Here is a 15,496-nt window from a genome sequence, read left to right as displayed (position 1 = left end):
CAGGGCTTAGCTCCAGGTGCCCCTTCCCCCACGGCCCACAGCAGCCCCAGTCCCAGCCCCACGGCGGCTCTGCGAGGCCCTAGCAGCTCCCAGACCCTCCCTCTTCCCAGTCGTCCCCCACCGCCTGCCCCCGAAGAGAGCAGGCGACCAGGGCCCAGGAGCCCCTGCCAGTAGACCCCGGCGAGTCCCCGGCGCCTCGCAGCTGAGCCCGAGCACCGGATCTCGGGCGTGGGGTTTCGAGGGGAGCTGTCCAGCCCCGCGGGGTGAGCGGGAGGGAGCGTGGGCCAACACGGGCGAGGAGGAGGGAGCCGCGGGCGCCCGGCGCGGGTGCGGCAGCGACTCCCCCTGCAGCCCGCCGGCCCCGGGCGTCGCCCCCGCCCCCCACGTGGCCGCAGCCGTCCCAGCCCCTCCGAGGAAGCGGCGCGGCTTCCTGCGGCTCGGGCCGGGGATATAGGCGCCCCCGCCCGGGCCCGGCTCAACGCCGCCGCCCCTCCTCGCCTCGCCGCGCGATGGCCTCGCTCCGCGCGGAGCGCGCAGCTGGCGGCCCGCGGCTCCCTGCGACCCGCGCCGGGCGGCCCGCGGCGCTCCGCCTCCTCCTCCTGCTGCTGGGCGGTGAGCGCGGCGCCCCGGGGCCCGCGGGAGGCGCGGGAGGGGAGGGGGCTGGACGGCCGAGGCGGACGCGGGCTCTGCGGGGTGAGCGGCGCGTCCTGCGGACGGTCCTCGGCCCCACCTCGGGGCGGCCGCAGCACGAACTCTGCTCCACGCTCGGGGAAAGCCGGGGTGAGGGCAGGGGCCCGCGGACACAGTCCTGGAGGGCTGGGCTGGTGAAGGGGGTGTGCGTGCGCGCGCCTGGGCCTGGGTGTGCGTGGGCAGGAGCTCGTGCCAGCCCCTTCTTTCCAGGCGCGGGGGCATCCCTTGGAGGCACAGACGGCTCCTCTTTCTCTTCCACTGGCGCCTGGATCTCCAGGGGTCGCAGCCCACATGCCCCTCCCCCGCAGGCGCCACTGCCTGCTTCGCCACCTCTCCACCCTCCTCTCCCGCTTCTCCCCGCAGCTATCCTTAAGCCCCAGGAGTCCCTGGCCCAGACTCTTCCCACCCCGGGCAGCTTGGAGCCAGAAGGTGGGTGCCCAGGGGCTGTGGGAGGGAGGCCTAGGGCCGGGAGGAGAGCCAGGTCAGTGCAGTGGGTCCCTTTCCCACAGGCACCCCCCAGCGCCCTGCTGCCCCACTCAGCTGCCTTCCCTTCTCCTGGGCCTCCTGTGGTTCTCCCACAAAAAGGCCCGGCTGGGCCCCGTCACAGGTGGGTGGGAAGAGCCCAGGAAAAGGTGCACGTGGAGGTTGTGAGGCTTCGATGAGAAGTGCTGCCCAGATGGAAGGCACCAGATTGCTCAGCCAGGCTGCTCTGCGAGGGGAACTGGCAGAGAGGTTCCCACGTCTGAAGACAAGGGTCGCGGGTTCCACCTAGACAGTACCTGGGCCAGGGGGTGTGTGGGGGTCGGAGGGGTGGCAGGCCGTGGTCACCGAGCAGCGTCTGTCCCCACAGGGAGGACGGTGGAGGAGAACTACGAGGCAAACGTCCTACTTTGTTGGAACGGCTATAAGGTTTACATGGACTCTATCGAAAAGGATTGGTGCGATTGGGCGGTGATTAGCAGGTAGGGGCCCTCCTGGAGGGCGGCCCAGGCGGGGGCGGGGTGGGGGTTGGACTTGCTGCTGCTGGGTGGGCGCTGCTGCGTGAGGGAGGGGCCGGCCTCTCCCTCACAAAGTCCTCCCTGCCCCCAGGCCTTACAGCGCGCTGAGAGACTGCTTAGAGCAGAACGCCGAGGAGTTCGGCCTGGGCTTCCCCAACCCCTGGGCGGAGAGGATCATCTTCGAGACGCACCAGATCCACTTTGCCAACTGCTCCCTGGGGCAGCCCACCCTCTCCGACCCCCCGGAGGACGTGCTGTTGGCCATGATCATAGCTCCCATCTGCCTCATCCCCTTCCTCGTCACGCTGGTGGTGTGGAGGAGTAAAGACAGCGAGGCCCAGGGCTAGGGTGGCACGGCCTTGCCCACTCTCGCTCTCTCCCCCCCTCCCCACCCTCTTCCCTCGGTCCCAGCCCCTCCACAGGTCCCCGGTAGATGGAGATGGAAGTCCCATGGGGCCATGGCACAAGTTCTGAAATCTAAATAAAAACTTCTTTTGGGTACAATGTCCCCCTTCCCATCCTAGCGGGGCCTGTCTGCTTCCCGGAGCCTCTGCCACCCCACAGCGGGCCGCAGAGCGGTGTGAGTTGGAGGGCTTTATGGCTCTGTCCACCCCCCCATCCCCGCCCCCTCCTTGGATGAATGCCCTGCCCCATACTCCTTCCTCCCGGGGCAGGGCCTTTCCTGCCCCACTCCAAACCCAGCTCCAGGAAACAAGCAGGAAAAGACTCCCTTCCGGTCTGCACGGCAGCTGGGGGCGATGCAGGAGGAGGGGCAAGGGAGAAATCTGCCATGACTCCTGCATCGAGGGAGGCAGCCCCCCACCCACGGCGGTCCTGACTCGCCCCTTCATGCCTCAGTTTATTCTGAAGGCTTGGGAAGAGGAGCCCGGACCTAAACACCAGGAATCTATCGCTGAGACCTCAGAACGGAGGGCAGAGGCAGTGGGGACGTCCTCAGCAGGGTCCACCCCTTCCCACTAGGTCCCTGGCCCTCATCCTACATTGTCCTGGATGGGGTGTGGCCTACATGGTGGCCACACACTGCCCCCTGGTGTCCACGAAAGCCAAGACTCAAAAGATGTGTGTGACCTGGAAGCAGCTCAGGGCTGAGGCCACCCGGCCCTGGGTCAGAGAACTGTTCTCTCCATAGCATCCTCTGTGTGTGTGGGCCCTGTTCTCTCCATAGCATCCTCTGTGTGTGTGGGCCTCTGAGACTTCCCAATCAACCCTTCTGACCTCTCTGCAACTCCCGGCTTCTGCACATGCACACTGGGTTCTCAGAGAACCTTCACCTCCAGCCCTCCCTGGGCCACCAACAGCATCTGCAACAGCTTCATTGTCCATGGAGGCACCTATTGCTCCTTAGTATCACTGATTCTTTGTGGCATCCCCCGTCTCTGGGACGTTCCTCCTTGCTGAGATACCTGTGTCCTTGGATACGTGCGTGTCCATTTCCCGGGGCATGTCTGTCTACAGGTGTCTGCCTCACCAGATACATCTCTTTCTGGGATTGCTAAGGATATTTTCAGTTTTCACTGACAGAATTTTTACTGTATTTCCATGAATGGATCGGTCTTCTCCGGACAGCTGTCCTTTTCTTAAAAAAAAAAAAAAAATTATTCACTTGAACCTACTTGAAGGTCAGAGTGATGGGCAGGAGGGAGATTGTTCATCCACTGGTTCATTCCCCAAATGCCCATAACAGCCAAAGCTGGGGCAGGTTTGAGGCCAGGAGCCAGGAACTCCATCCAGGTCTCCCACGTGGGTGGCAGGGGCCAAGTACTCGGGCTGTCTTCTGCTGCCTTCCCAGGAGGACATCGGGGGAATCTGGACAGGAAATGGAGTATTGGTGTTCCTGTATGGGTGTGGGAATCCCTAGTGGCCGCTTTACCTGCTGCCCCACAACACCCACCTCGCTGTCCCCTTCTTGACACATTTGCCTTCGTGCCTGTCGCACACATCAGGTGTCTATTTGTATAAGACAGGGTCTAATTGTATGGTATACTGTGCTGTGAAGATAGATTAAATAGAGCCTAGTTTCTGCCCTCAATGGCTTTCTTTTTTAAGATTTATTTATTTATTTGAAAGAATTACACAGAGAAGGAGAGGCAGAGGTCTTCCATCTGCTGGTTCATTTCCCTACTGGCCGCAATGTCTCGAACCGGCGCCATATGGGATGCTGGCACTGCAGGCGGCGGTTTTACCCACTACGCCACAGTGCCGGCCCCCCTCAGTGGCTTTCATGCAGTGGGGAAGTTGACAGTGGAGGGACCTGGGTTGTGGTGTCGTGGATTAAGCCGCTGTCTGTGCTCTGCTTCTGATGCGGTTCCCCGCTGATGCGCAGGGAAGGCAGCAGATGGCCCAACTGCTTGGATCCCAGCCACTCACTTGGGAGATGCCAGTGGAGTTCCAAGCTCAGCCCTGACCATTTGAAAATCTTTCTGTCTCTCTGTCTCTCCCTCTCTTTCTGTCATTCTGCTTTTCAAATAGATAAATCTTTTTTTTTTTTTTTTTTTTTTTTTTTAAGAGACAAGAAAGAGGCCAGCGCCGTGGCTTAACAGGCTAATCCTCCGCCTTGCGGCGCCTGCACACCAGGTTCTAGTCCCGGTTGGGGCGCCGGATTCTATCCCGGTTGCCCCTCTTCCAGGCCAGCTCTCTGCTATGGCCCGGGAGTGCAGTGGAGGATGGCCCAAGTGCTTGGGCCCTGCACCCGCATGGGAGACCAGGAGAAGCACCTGGCTCCTGGCTTCAGATCAGCGAGATGTGCTGGCTGCAGCAGCCATTGGAGGGTGAACCAACGGAAAAGGAAGACCTTTCTCTCTCTCTCTCTCTCTCTCTCTCTCTCACTATCCACTCTGCCTGTCAAAAAAAAAAAAAAAGAGAGAGAGAGAGACAAGGAAGACCGTGATGAGAGACATGCAAGGGATACAAACCAAGTCTTACCTAAGTGCAAAAGAAGGAGGGGTCACATCTGGCTGAGAAGATCACAGGAGGGGGACTGCAGAGTTGGCAGGTAACGAGGCCTTAGCAGGACCACATTCCCCAAGGGGAGGTAGCAGAGAGGAAGGTGAAGCAGGAAATTGCTGCCGTATTCCAGGCTTGAGAAAATGAGGACATGGACCAAGGGAGGAGAGAGCGGGGAAAAGAAGCTTAAAGCAAGGACTAGGACTGAAACAGAGGAGCGAATCAGCAGGGCTTGGACACGAGGGGCTGAAGAAGAGGGGAGGGTGGGGGGAAGGAGACTTTGAACTTAGGTTATTAAGGCAGTCATAGCCGTAATAATAGCAAAGGCTCTTAGGAGGAGGAATCGGCCTGAGACAAAGGTACATAATGGGAGGTGACAATGAAACAAGCACACAGAGGTGGAAATGGGCTCTGTGTCTCCCTGCCTCCCGAATAAATAAAAAATAAAAAGGGATGAGTGTGGGCCCACATTGTGGTGCAGCGGGTTAAGCTGCCACCACCTGCAACACGAGCACTCAATATTGGAGCACCGGTTCGAGTCCCGGATGCTCTGTTTCCAATCCAGCTCCCTGCTAATGCAACTGGGAAAGCAGCGAAGGATGGCCCAAGTGCTTGGGTCCCTCCCACCCATGTGGGAGACATGGATGGAGACCCAGACAGAGTTCCAGGCTCCTGCCTTCAGCCTGACCCAGCCCCAGCCATTATGGTCATTTGGGGAGTGAACTAGAAATGCAGGATTTCTTTGTCTCTCCCTCTTGCTTTATTATGCAGACTTTCAAGTAAATTCAACCTTTTTTAAAAAGAGAGGTAGGTGGATGTTTAGTACAGTGGTTAAATTGCCACTTGGAACACCTGCATCCCATATCAGAGTGGAGTTCGAGTACCAGCTTCATCTCCAATCCAGCCCCCCTCCCCATTGTGTACCCTGGGGGGCAGCAGATGATGGCTCAAGTACTTGGAACTCTGTCACTCACATGGGAGAGTGAGCCAGTGGGTGTATGGGAGATTATCACCCTTCCCTGCTGCAAATAAAAAGAAATGGGGGTGGTGGGAATGGAAAGACGATGGATCTGGAAATACAGATTTAGGAGTCTTTTGCACATAAATGCAACATGAATTGAAAAGAATGCAGCGGCCAGCACTGTGGCGCAGTGGGTTAAAGCCCCAACCTGCAGTGCCAGCATCCCATATGGGCACCGGTTCAAGTCTTGGCTGCTCCTCTTCCAACCCAGCTGTCTGCTATGGCCTGGGAAAGCAGTGGAAGATGGCCCAACTCCTTGGGCCCCTGCACCTGCATGGGAGACCCAGAGGAGGCTCCTGGCTCCTGACTTGGGATCAGTTCAGCTCTGGCCATTGCGGTCATTTGGGGAGTGAACCAGTGGAATGGAAGACTTCTCTCTCCCTCTCTCTCTGTAAATCTTTCAAATAAATAAAATAATTCTTTAAAAAAAAAAATGCAGCTGGGAACAGGCATTTAGCCTAGCAGTTAAGATGTCTCATATTGGAGAATCTGGGTTTGATTCCCAACTCTGGCAACTGATTTCAGCCTCCTACAAGTGCAGACCGGCTCTGGGAGGCAGTAGTGCCACCCATGGGAGAGACCTGAAATCCCCAGATTCCAGCTGAAAGTGTTTGAGGAGTGACTCAGTGGTGGGAGTTCTGTCTGTCTCCTGTTTCCCTGCCTCTCAAGTAAGTAAATTAAAATAATTTTTTTAAAAAAAGAAAAGAAGGCTGAGGTTAAACTCAGGAAACACCCACATTAAGAAAGAAAAAAAAAAAAAGAGAGGGTGCGCCTTTGGCACAGGGGCTTAAGTCTCTGCTTGGGACACCCACATCCCACATTGGAGAGCCTGGTTCAAGCCCTGGATGCTTGGCTTCTGATCCAGTTTCCTGCCAATACACATCCAGGGAGGCAGCGGAAGATAGCTCAGCTAGTCAGTTCCTTGCCACCCACATGGGAGACCCAGGTGGAGTTGCAGGCTCCTGGCAACATCCTGGCCCAGCCTTGGCTGTTGTGGGTATTTGGGAAGTGAACCAGCAGACAGAGCTTTCTCTATCTGTCGCTGTCTCTCTGCATTTCAAATAAACTGAAAGTACACTTGGGACCCGTGTTGTGACTCAGTGGTCTGTGCTGCACTTGTGATGCTGGCTCCCATGTCAAAGCACCACTGTGAGTCCCGGCTGCTCTGCTTCTGATGCAGCTCCCTGCTAGTGTGCCTGGAAAGGTAGAAGAAGATGGCGCAAGTGCTTGGGTCCATGCCACCCACATGGGAAACATGAATGGAATTCCAGCCTCATGACTATAGCCTGGCCCAGCTCTAGGCCATTGTAGCCATGTGGGGGTGAATCCACAGGTCTCTCTCTCTGTGTCTCTTCCTCTCTCTCTTTGTCACTTGCCTTTTGAGTAAATAAACTAAATTTTAGGGGCCAGCACAATGGAGCAGCTGGTTAAAGCTATGGCCTGCAGTGCTGACAATCCATGTGGGCACCAGTTCAAGTCCTGGCTGCTCCACTTCTGATCCAGTTCCCTGCTAATGGCCTGGGAAAGCAGCAGCAGATGGCCCAAGTCCTTGGGCCCCTGCACCCCTGTGGGAGACCTGGAAGGAGCTCCTGGCTCCTGGCTTCGGCCTGGCCCAACCCTGTCATTGCAGAAATTTGGGGAATGAACCAGGAGATGGAATCAATCTCTCTCTCTGTAACTCTGTCTTCCAAATAAATAAATAAATCTTTTTTTTTTTTTTTTGACAGGCATAGTGGACAGTGAGAGAGAGAGACAGAGAGAAAAGTCTTCCTTTGCCTTTGGTTCACCCTCCAATGGCCGCCACAGCTGGCGCGCTGCAGCCAGCGCACTGTGCTGATCCGAAGGCAGGAGCCAGGTGCTTCTCCTGGTCTCCCATGGGGTGCAGGGCCCAAGAACTTGGGCCATCCTCCACTGCACTCCCGGGCCACAGCAGAGAGCTGGCCTGGAAGAGGGGCAACCGGGACAGAATCCAGCGCCCCGACTGGGACTAGAACCCGGTGTGCCGGCGCCACAGGGGGAGGATTAGCCTATTGAGCCACGGTGCCGGCAATAAATAAATCTTTAAATAATAATAATAAAATAAATCTTAAATTTAAAAAGAACTTTTAAAGAAAAGAATCAGAAAAATAGGAGGAAAAGATAATGATCACAGCAGTAATGGCAGAACAAGCATAAAGGGGTACCAGGGAGGCAAACAAAATGGGGCTTTTGAGAAAGCATTTTCAACTGAATGGTTCACTCAGTCATTCAACAAATATTTGTTGGTTGCTCTGTGGGTCAGGGCTGTGCATATGAAGAATGGACTTGTGGAGGGAGAGGTTAGAGGTTAGATGGGAAATTGATGTGGCAGGCTCAAGGGCCGTACAGATTTTCGCATGGGGAAGACCTGATCATGTTTGTGTCCTATGGGAGCAGAGCCAGGGGAAAGGAAGAAAGGGAAGAAGAGAAGTCCCAGGAGAAGATACTCAGACACTGGCAGGTGACGGCTCCCACCACCCATGTGTGAGATGGGTTGCATTCCTAGCTCCTTGCTTCAGCCTGGCCCACCCCCAGATGTTGCAGACATTTCTGGAATCAACCAGTGGATGGGGGTCCAAAAGGAAGATGTAAAAGTGGAGAGGATTTTTGGAGGGATGACATAACGGTGAAAGTGGAGAAATATTAAGGAGCTCACATGCATGGCCTCAACTAATAAAAGAGGAAGGAAAGGTACTCTATAGAAAGTAGGGAGATAGAGGTGGAGTGGCTTGGGGACTGTGGGAAAGTCTGAATAGTTACGTTGAGGGTGACAGGATGTCAAAGACAGGGTGGCCGGGCTGCCCTGAGAGTCCAGCAGTGAGGTTAGCCGGGGACTCCGCGGTCACTGAACAAGTCCTGGTGATTTTTTTCCCAGCACTATCCCCCTAGCCAGTGGTGAGAAAAACAACAACAAAAAGGAGAGGGTACCTGGGGGAATAATTCTGCTTTGGGAACTGACCAGTATGTAGACAAGCCTGGGAGCAGAACTGAGTGGTCTCGTCGGGGAAAGGAGTCAAAGAAGACTTGCAGAGGCCAGGAAGCAAAAGAGGGGAGCGATGGCTGGGGGCGCGATGGCAGCCCCCTGTGACACAAGCTAGGAAGCTGGCGCCAGACTGAGGAGCAGTGCAAAGGGCGCGGGACTTGAGGGGACCCAGGAACTGCGAGGTGTTGAAGTTAAAGGGCAGTTGCCACGAAGGTTACTGTTAAAAGAAGCCTAGTTCATAATCCTCCGCCTTGCGGCGCCAGCACACCAGGTTCTAGTCCCGGTTAGGGCGCGGGATTCTATCCCGGTTGCCCCTCTTCCAGTCCAGCTCTCTGCTGTGGCCCGGGAAGGCAGTGGAGGATGGCCCAAGTCCTTGGGCCCTGCACCCCACGGGAGACCAGGAGAAGCACCCGGCTCCTGGCTTTGGATCAGCGCGATGAGCCGGCCGCAGCGGCCATTGGAGGGTGAACCAACGGCAAAAAGGAAGACCTTTCTCTCTCTCTCTCTCACTATCCACTCTGCCTGTCAAAAAAAAAAAAAAGAAGAAGAAGAAGAAGAAGAAGCCTAGTTCAGTGGAAACAAGTGTAGGCTGGGGACCGGAGACCTGGGTTCTACTTGCAGTTCTGCTAACACACTGCGTGGCTTTGATGAGTTCACTGTCGTCCTCGGGCGGCAAAGCTCCTACGGTTCTAAAAGGTGAGGCTTCGCCGCCGTGCGGGATTGGCTGACCATAAGGGCTCCTCCCCGCGGGGCACCTGTGTCCTGAGCGGCATCCGGAACCATTGTGCTGTGCTTTCTGCCCGGACGGACCCGAATGGAGACCGGAAGGACCTTGCCGGGAGATTCCGGGTTTCCTGGGCTACTGCGATGGCGATGAGTTTCGAGTGGCCGTGGCAGTATCGCTTCCCGCCCTTCTTTACGTGAGGCTCAGACCCCGAGAAGCCCCGCTGTACCTCCCTCCCATCCCCGGGCCTGGGTTCAGCCCTGATGACTCACCAGGGGAGGGGGAGAAAAGACCCGGCTCCCAACAATACCCTCACTTCCCCCTCCCCCAAGACGCGCCTCTGGGCAGGTGTTGCCTCCCGCCTTCTAATTCTGCGCCTGGCTCCTTCACTTAGGTTACAGCCGAACGTGGACACGCGGCAGAAGCAGCTGGCCGCGTGGTGCTCGCTGGTCTTGTCCTTCTGCCGCCTGCACAAACAGTCCAGCATGACGGTGATGGAAGCGCAGGAGAGCCCGCTCTTCAACAACGTCAAGCTGCAGCGTATCCTCCGTCAGGCTCGCCCACGGCCCCCGCACACTCGCACCTGTTCCCACACGCCCGGACGTCACCCCACCCCGGCCCCCGGCCTTTACCCACGGTGGGCAGGTTTCCACCAAGCTGGACTTGGGAAAGATAGGCGTGGCTGACGCCCGTTGTTGCCCCCATATGCAGTACCAGACCTTCTGGTTCTAGCTGCGGTGAGTGCTCAGGTCTTAGGCTCTCTGCCCTGGGCCCTCTGGCTATTTGCACCTCCCTCTTCTGTGTGTAGCTGAAACCCCAGCACTACCTTTAATAGTTTTCTCCGTCCTCCCCCTCCTCCCAGGAAGCAAGGGTCATTTCTTCCTGTTTGAGTCATCCTTAAACCATCTGTGGAGAAAGGCTAAGGAGGGGAGGGGACAGAGGATGAGGAGTGGTAGTACCTTTCATTTCCTAAACCTCTTTTTTTTTTTTTTTTCCTAAATATTTGTTTATTTGAAGGCGAAGCCAGATTTTGCTGCCGCCTGGTTTGCTGTACGGATGCCTTCATCAGCTGAGACTGGGATACGAGAATTCCACGTGGGTAGCAAGGACCCCAAGTACTAGAGCTGTGGTCTGCTGGGTGCACATTAGCGGGAAGCTGGAATTCGGAGCTTGATATAGGATATGCAGTGTTTTAATCGCTGTGTCTTAGCTGCTGCACCAAACACGTGCCCCTAAAACTCTTCCCTGTAACAGGAAGAGTTTTCCTTTACCTCAAGCGTGTCTCATTCAGAAGTTGCTCCCATACATGTGTGAAAGGGAGCAGACGGCAGGTGGTTCTCAGTGTAGAATCGACTTGGAATTTTTATCCCCACCAAATGCGTGTGTGCCACTCCCTTAACCTTCACCTAGGAAGCTTCCTATGGAATCAATCCAGATTTGTTAGAGGAACTGAGGAAAAAAGGTGGGTCTGGCTTCCTAGATTCCTTATTTTTCTCCCTACTTGGGTCTTCCTGAGGGAAGGTTAGCACAAGACTTTTCCTTTTAACAACTTTTTCCTCTCCCTGGCTTAAAGCCCAGAATGACGTGTACGGGAGACAGCCCAATTTCTGGGTGCTGATTCCCCATTTGTATACAAAATTGAAATCTCTCTACCTCTGCCCAAAACCTGAAGACAGGTGGGTAAAAGAGAATGAGTGTTTTAGTAAAATAAAAATCGACTCTCTCTTTCTGAAAGCTGAATCTCTTCCACTCTCTCCCACCTTGGTAGCTGCCTCTTTGTCCCTTTTTAGGGCATGATGTTTTCATAAGTATCTGTTTTCCAGGGAACCTCGAGTGGTTGGATAAGAACAAGTCTAGCTTCCTGATCATGTGGCGGAGGCCAGAAGAATGGGGGAAGCTCATCTATCAGTGGGTGAGGCCATCCTGCTGCTGCGTGCTAAGCCGTGCCCATGGCAGGCGACAGTTGTACCTGTGCCTGGTGTTCCTGGATGGAGCCTGAACCAAGTGGGGAGGGGCAGGAAGAGGAAATGCAGGCCTCCCAGCCAGCCCTTCAGTGACTCAGTTTCCCTGGCTGCACAGACCTCTCTGTGCTTGTGGGAGGCCGGAGGCTGTGCGAGGGCATGTTTGGAGAAGGCAGGCTGGGAACCATGGATGCTATTGTTGGCTGGAGCCTCTGGCCACAGGAGATAAATGGGGAAAGGAAGGGGGAGCGAAACAAAACAAAACAAACCTGGGGCCCCGCCCCCACTGCACCCTTATAGAGCTATCCACAGCGTGAATGAGACATTGTGAACTGTGTGGGTGTGGGGACAGAAGACTCCCTCCCCCAGATTCCTAGTCCCCACCAGCCACAAACATTCCCAAGGGAGCGAAGCGGGGGGAAAGCATCAACAGCCTAAATATACCGCACACACCACCCATTTCTGAGCAGGAAAGCAGCCGGGAGAGGTCACTGCTCGGGCGCGTGAAGCCTGTGGTTTCGTGGTTCCTGGAGTGTGTGTACACATATAAATATAGCACCTGTAGGGTTTGTGCTTTTCAGGCCGCTTACAGAGGTGAAGTGAACCCAGGTTTGGCAGTAGGCACCGTTCTTGGATCAAAGAGTGGAGTGGGTGAGTTGACCTCCCAGAAGATTCTCGATCCTTACTCAGCCCTCATTTTCTGTGTCCACAGGTTTCCAGGAGTGGCCAGAACAACTCCGTGTTCACCCTGTATGAACTGACCAATGGGGAAGACACAGAGGATGAGGGTAATGCCTTCCCCTAACGCTCTTCTGCCCGAGTCCTCTCTCTGGTCCTTCCCATTTCTCTGCCGCTGGGTTCTTAATATGAAAGCCCTGCACTCAGGTCTGAGGATTCCATAAACCACCAGAATTCACATGCAGAAAACCCGCATTTGGTTTGTGTGGGTGTGGGTGCACTTTTCTGGGGGTGCAGTCCGCAGGGCAAGATTTTCAGGGGCAGGTGTGACCACCCGAAGTTAAGAGTCAGTGCTGTCGATGGCAGATGAGGCACCTGCACAGGAGATTAAGCCTGGAATCTCATTCCTTGCTGACTCAGGCTCTCTCACCCTTTATTCTCACAGAGGGCTCAAGATCTGCAGGTGTCAGCTGAAGGGATTGGGCCAACACCCCCAGCTCCACCCCCAACCTATTTAAACACGTTGGTCCTTGGCCAGGCGAGGATTTGGATACCCTTTGATTTCTATGCAGTGTAAACCCCTTCTCAGCTCTTTTCTCTCTTGACTCCTTACTCTGATCCCAGGATCACCAAAAGTTCCAGTCTTAGCTGGAGGGGGATGGGGGGCACTCAGCTTTCTGCCAGGTCTGCCAGGCCCCAGCTACCCCGGCACAGTTCCCTGCTCTTGCTGTTTCCTCCTGTCCTGCAGGCCTCTGCTTGCTGCTCCCACCATCACTATGACTTCAGCGCTGCAGCCTCGCCCAGCCCACCACTCAGGCTGGGCAAAGCTGGAGGCTCCCTCGGCAGGCAAGCTCCCTGACTTGAGCTGGTCCCCGCAGCTTGCCTTGTTGCTTGTCGGGGCTTGCCTGCTGCCTCTCACATCTCCCTGCAGTATCTTACCATATCTCCAGATACTCGGCTGGCCCTTGGCTCCCAGCCCTGTGCCTTTGAACTAGCGAAGGGCAGATAGCGATGCTAGACTTTACCAGTCTCCTGGCCGGAGTGCTGGCTGCACCCTTTGTGTTAGGACAGGCCCTCCTAATTTGTGTCTGGGGACGAGGGCCCTGAGCTCAGGCCTGGTTGTCAGGGCCCCTTCTTTGTGGCCCAGAGCAGATGGTGTCACTCTTGTGCAGCAGACACTACATGGTGGGGGAAGGAGGCCCAGAGAGGGGAAAACAAGCATAAAGCCATTTCACGCTGACCTCGCTTTCTCCTGCCCCTCTCTCAGGTGTGCCCGGAAGTGGGGTGGTAGCTGTGAAAGTGTATGAGCGCCATAACTTTGGAAGGATAAGTTTGTGGAAAATGGGGTTAAAAGGATGAGTTTAATTTGGTGCAGATTTTTTCCATAATACATCGGAAATGCGTATTAGGAAAAAACTAAGCATGGATTTCAATTTGGCACCAAAATTAACTCATACTTTTAAAAAGTTTGTATTTGGGGGTCAGTGTTACGGTATAGCAGGTTAAGCCTCCACTTGTGACACAGGCACCCCATACTGGAGCACCGGTTCAAATCCTAGCTGTTTTTGTTTCTTATTTGTTGATGTTCCTGGGAAAGCAGCAGAGGATGGCCCAAGTACTTGGGCCCCTGTACCATGTTGGAGACCCAGAAGAAGCTCCTGGCTCTTGGCTTCAGTCTGGCCCAGCCCTGACCAATGTGGCCATTTGGGTAATGAACCAGTGGATGGAAGCTCTTTCTCTCTCTCTGTGTCTTCTCTCTATAACTGCCCTTCAAAAATTAAAAAATATTTCTATTTATTTGTGAGGCAGAGAGAGAGACTTGCCCATCCACTGGTTTACCCCACAAATGCCTGTAATGGCCAAGACTAGGCCAGGCTGAAGCCAGGAGCTGAGAGCTCCATCCAGGTCTCCCGTGTGGGTGGCAGGGACCTAACTACTTGAGCCGTCACTGCTGCCTCCCAGGGCTCACATGAGCAGGAAGCTGGAGTCAGGTAGGAGCTGGGACTTCAGCATCCCGAGTGGTATGTGGACTGCTGCACCACACACCTGCCCCGAGTCACACTTCAGTTCCACTTTCCGTGAGCCTTTAGAAGTACCCTTGGGGAGGGAATAGGTATGACATGGCTCCAAGAGGTCTCAGCTTCCAGCTCGACTGCTCTCCTCAGTCCCCCAGAAGAGCTGAGTGTCCCTGACTGCCGGTCTCTCCTCCCCAGAGTTCCATGGGCTGGATGAGGCGACCCTACTGCGGGCTCTGCAGGCCTTACAGCAGGAGCACAAAGCTGAGCTCATCACCATCAGCGACGGCCGAGGCGTCAAGTTCTTCTAGCACACACCTGACTCCCACCTGTCCAGGGCTCTCACAAGGAGACAGACCCAGAATCCCCACAGACTGGATCTGGACTCCACCAAGACTCCACAGGGCTCCGGTCTCGAAGGCTGGGACCTAGGGATGGGTTCTTCATGTTCCCTGTAGGTCTGTCCCTGGTAGGATGAGCTGAGGTGCCAGCAAGAAAAGATTTGCTTCTGCTTGCCCTGCCTCCTATCACACCCTAGACTGCCCCCAGCCAGGGTCTGTCACGCGAGCACTTGACATGTGTTCACACACCTGAGCCCATACAAGTGCGCACACCTGCTCAAGCCTCTGTCCCTTCCCCTCCCACTCTCAGCTGCTGCCGGATCCTTCCCCGGGGACGGGGGAAGCCCTGGCTGCAGGCAGCCTTCCAGGCAACAGGAAGACAGGAGGCCCAGCAACAGGCCTGGCAGTGAGAGGCAGGGCCTGACACTGATCTATGATATTAAAATCTCAGCTCCCACTGCCTGCCTTTCAAGTGATTGCTGGGAGAGGGGTGCGTGAACCCAGGCCTGGGAGCCAGGAGAGACCTGTGACCCTTGCAAAGGAAAACACCTGGGCCGCGGGTTCACATTTGCTGGGTGGGCTGTGCGGCGGGGTGCTGACGGAGCACAGCTTGGGGACAGACCGCTTTCAGAATTGGACCAATTTAGGGCTCCCTGGCCGTCCCATGTGAAGGTCCTGAACTACTCCGAAGCCCTCCCTCCACCTGGCTGGTCTGGGTGGGGTAGTTGTGGCTAGGGGGAGCTGGGGGTGGGGGTAAACCGGATGCGGACTTCGGTTTATTGGAGACTTTGGCAAACAGAAGAGGGAGGAAGGAGAGCCCACAGCAAAAACAGCCACTCTGCCCAGGGCCAGGCTGCGGCCAAGTGGGGTGGTGGAGATGGGTAGCTCGGTTTTGGTTTGGGGGAGGGACTAGCCCTGCTGCGCACACACCCATCCCCGTGCAGACCGGAGGGACGAAGGAGTCTGGAGAAAACCATACCTTTCCGCTGACCTCTGTTCGGCCTGGGGCTACTCTGGATGATTAGGACCGAGTGGTGCTGCCTTATCTGGCGTGTGCAGGCGGGTGGTAGCCTCCTGCTAGCCACTCCGCCACTAGGGCCCGG

General features: G+C 55.9%; 2 protein-coding genes across 2 annotated transcripts; both read left to right on the top strand.

Moving 5' to 3' along the window:
* The first annotated feature begins 494 nt into the window (after positions 1 to 494).
* Positions 495 to 2,192, top strand: RAMP2 (receptor activity modifying protein 2). Its single transcript, XM_062216757.1, has 4 exons — positions 495 to 612; positions 1,054 to 1,119; positions 1,541 to 1,652; positions 1,780 to 2,192. The coding sequence occupies exons 1-4, from the start codon at positions 510 to 512 to the stop codon at positions 2,033 to 2,035; spliced, it is 537 nt and encodes a 178-aa protein (XP_062072741.1). The 5' UTR covers positions 495 to 509; the 3' UTR covers positions 2,036 to 2,192.
* Positions 2,193 to 9,541: 7,349 nt separating this feature from the next.
* On the top strand, positions 9,542 to 14,850 carry VPS25 (vacuolar protein sorting 25 homolog). Its single transcript, XM_062216758.1, is given in 7 exon segments — positions 9,542 to 9,594; positions 9,793 to 9,963; positions 10,809 to 10,834; positions 10,837 to 10,860; positions 11,222 to 11,310; positions 12,072 to 12,147; positions 14,251 to 14,850. Coding segments are annotated over 7 exon segments (552 nt in total). The 3' UTR covers positions 14,364 to 14,850.
* Positions 14,851 to 15,496: the final 646 nt, after the last annotated feature.

Source organism: Lepus europaeus, chromosome 18, assembly GCF_033115175.1.
Source record: "Lepus europaeus isolate LE1 chromosome 18, mLepTim1.pri, whole genome shotgun sequence".
In the NCBI taxonomy this organism is placed as follows: Eukaryota; Metazoa; Chordata; class Mammalia; order Lagomorpha; family Leporidae; genus Lepus; species Lepus europaeus.
This window is presented reverse-complemented; position numbering and strand designations above follow the sequence as displayed.

Excerpts from the sequence above, each read along its gene's own strand:
- RAMP2 (XM_062216757.1), top strand. The coding sequence starts at position 510 with ATGGCCTCGCTCCGCGCGGAGCGCGCAGCTGGCGGCCCGCGGCTCCCT. Across the intron at positions 613-1,053 it reads CCTCCTCCTGCTGCTGGGCG|CTATCCTTAAGCCCCAGGAG; the intron begins GTGAGCGCGGCG and ends TTCTCCCCGCAG. Across the intron at positions 1,120-1,540 it reads GGGCAGCTTGGAGCCAGAAG|GGAGGACGGTGGAGGAGAAC; the intron begins GTGGGTGCCCAG and ends CTGTCCCCACAG.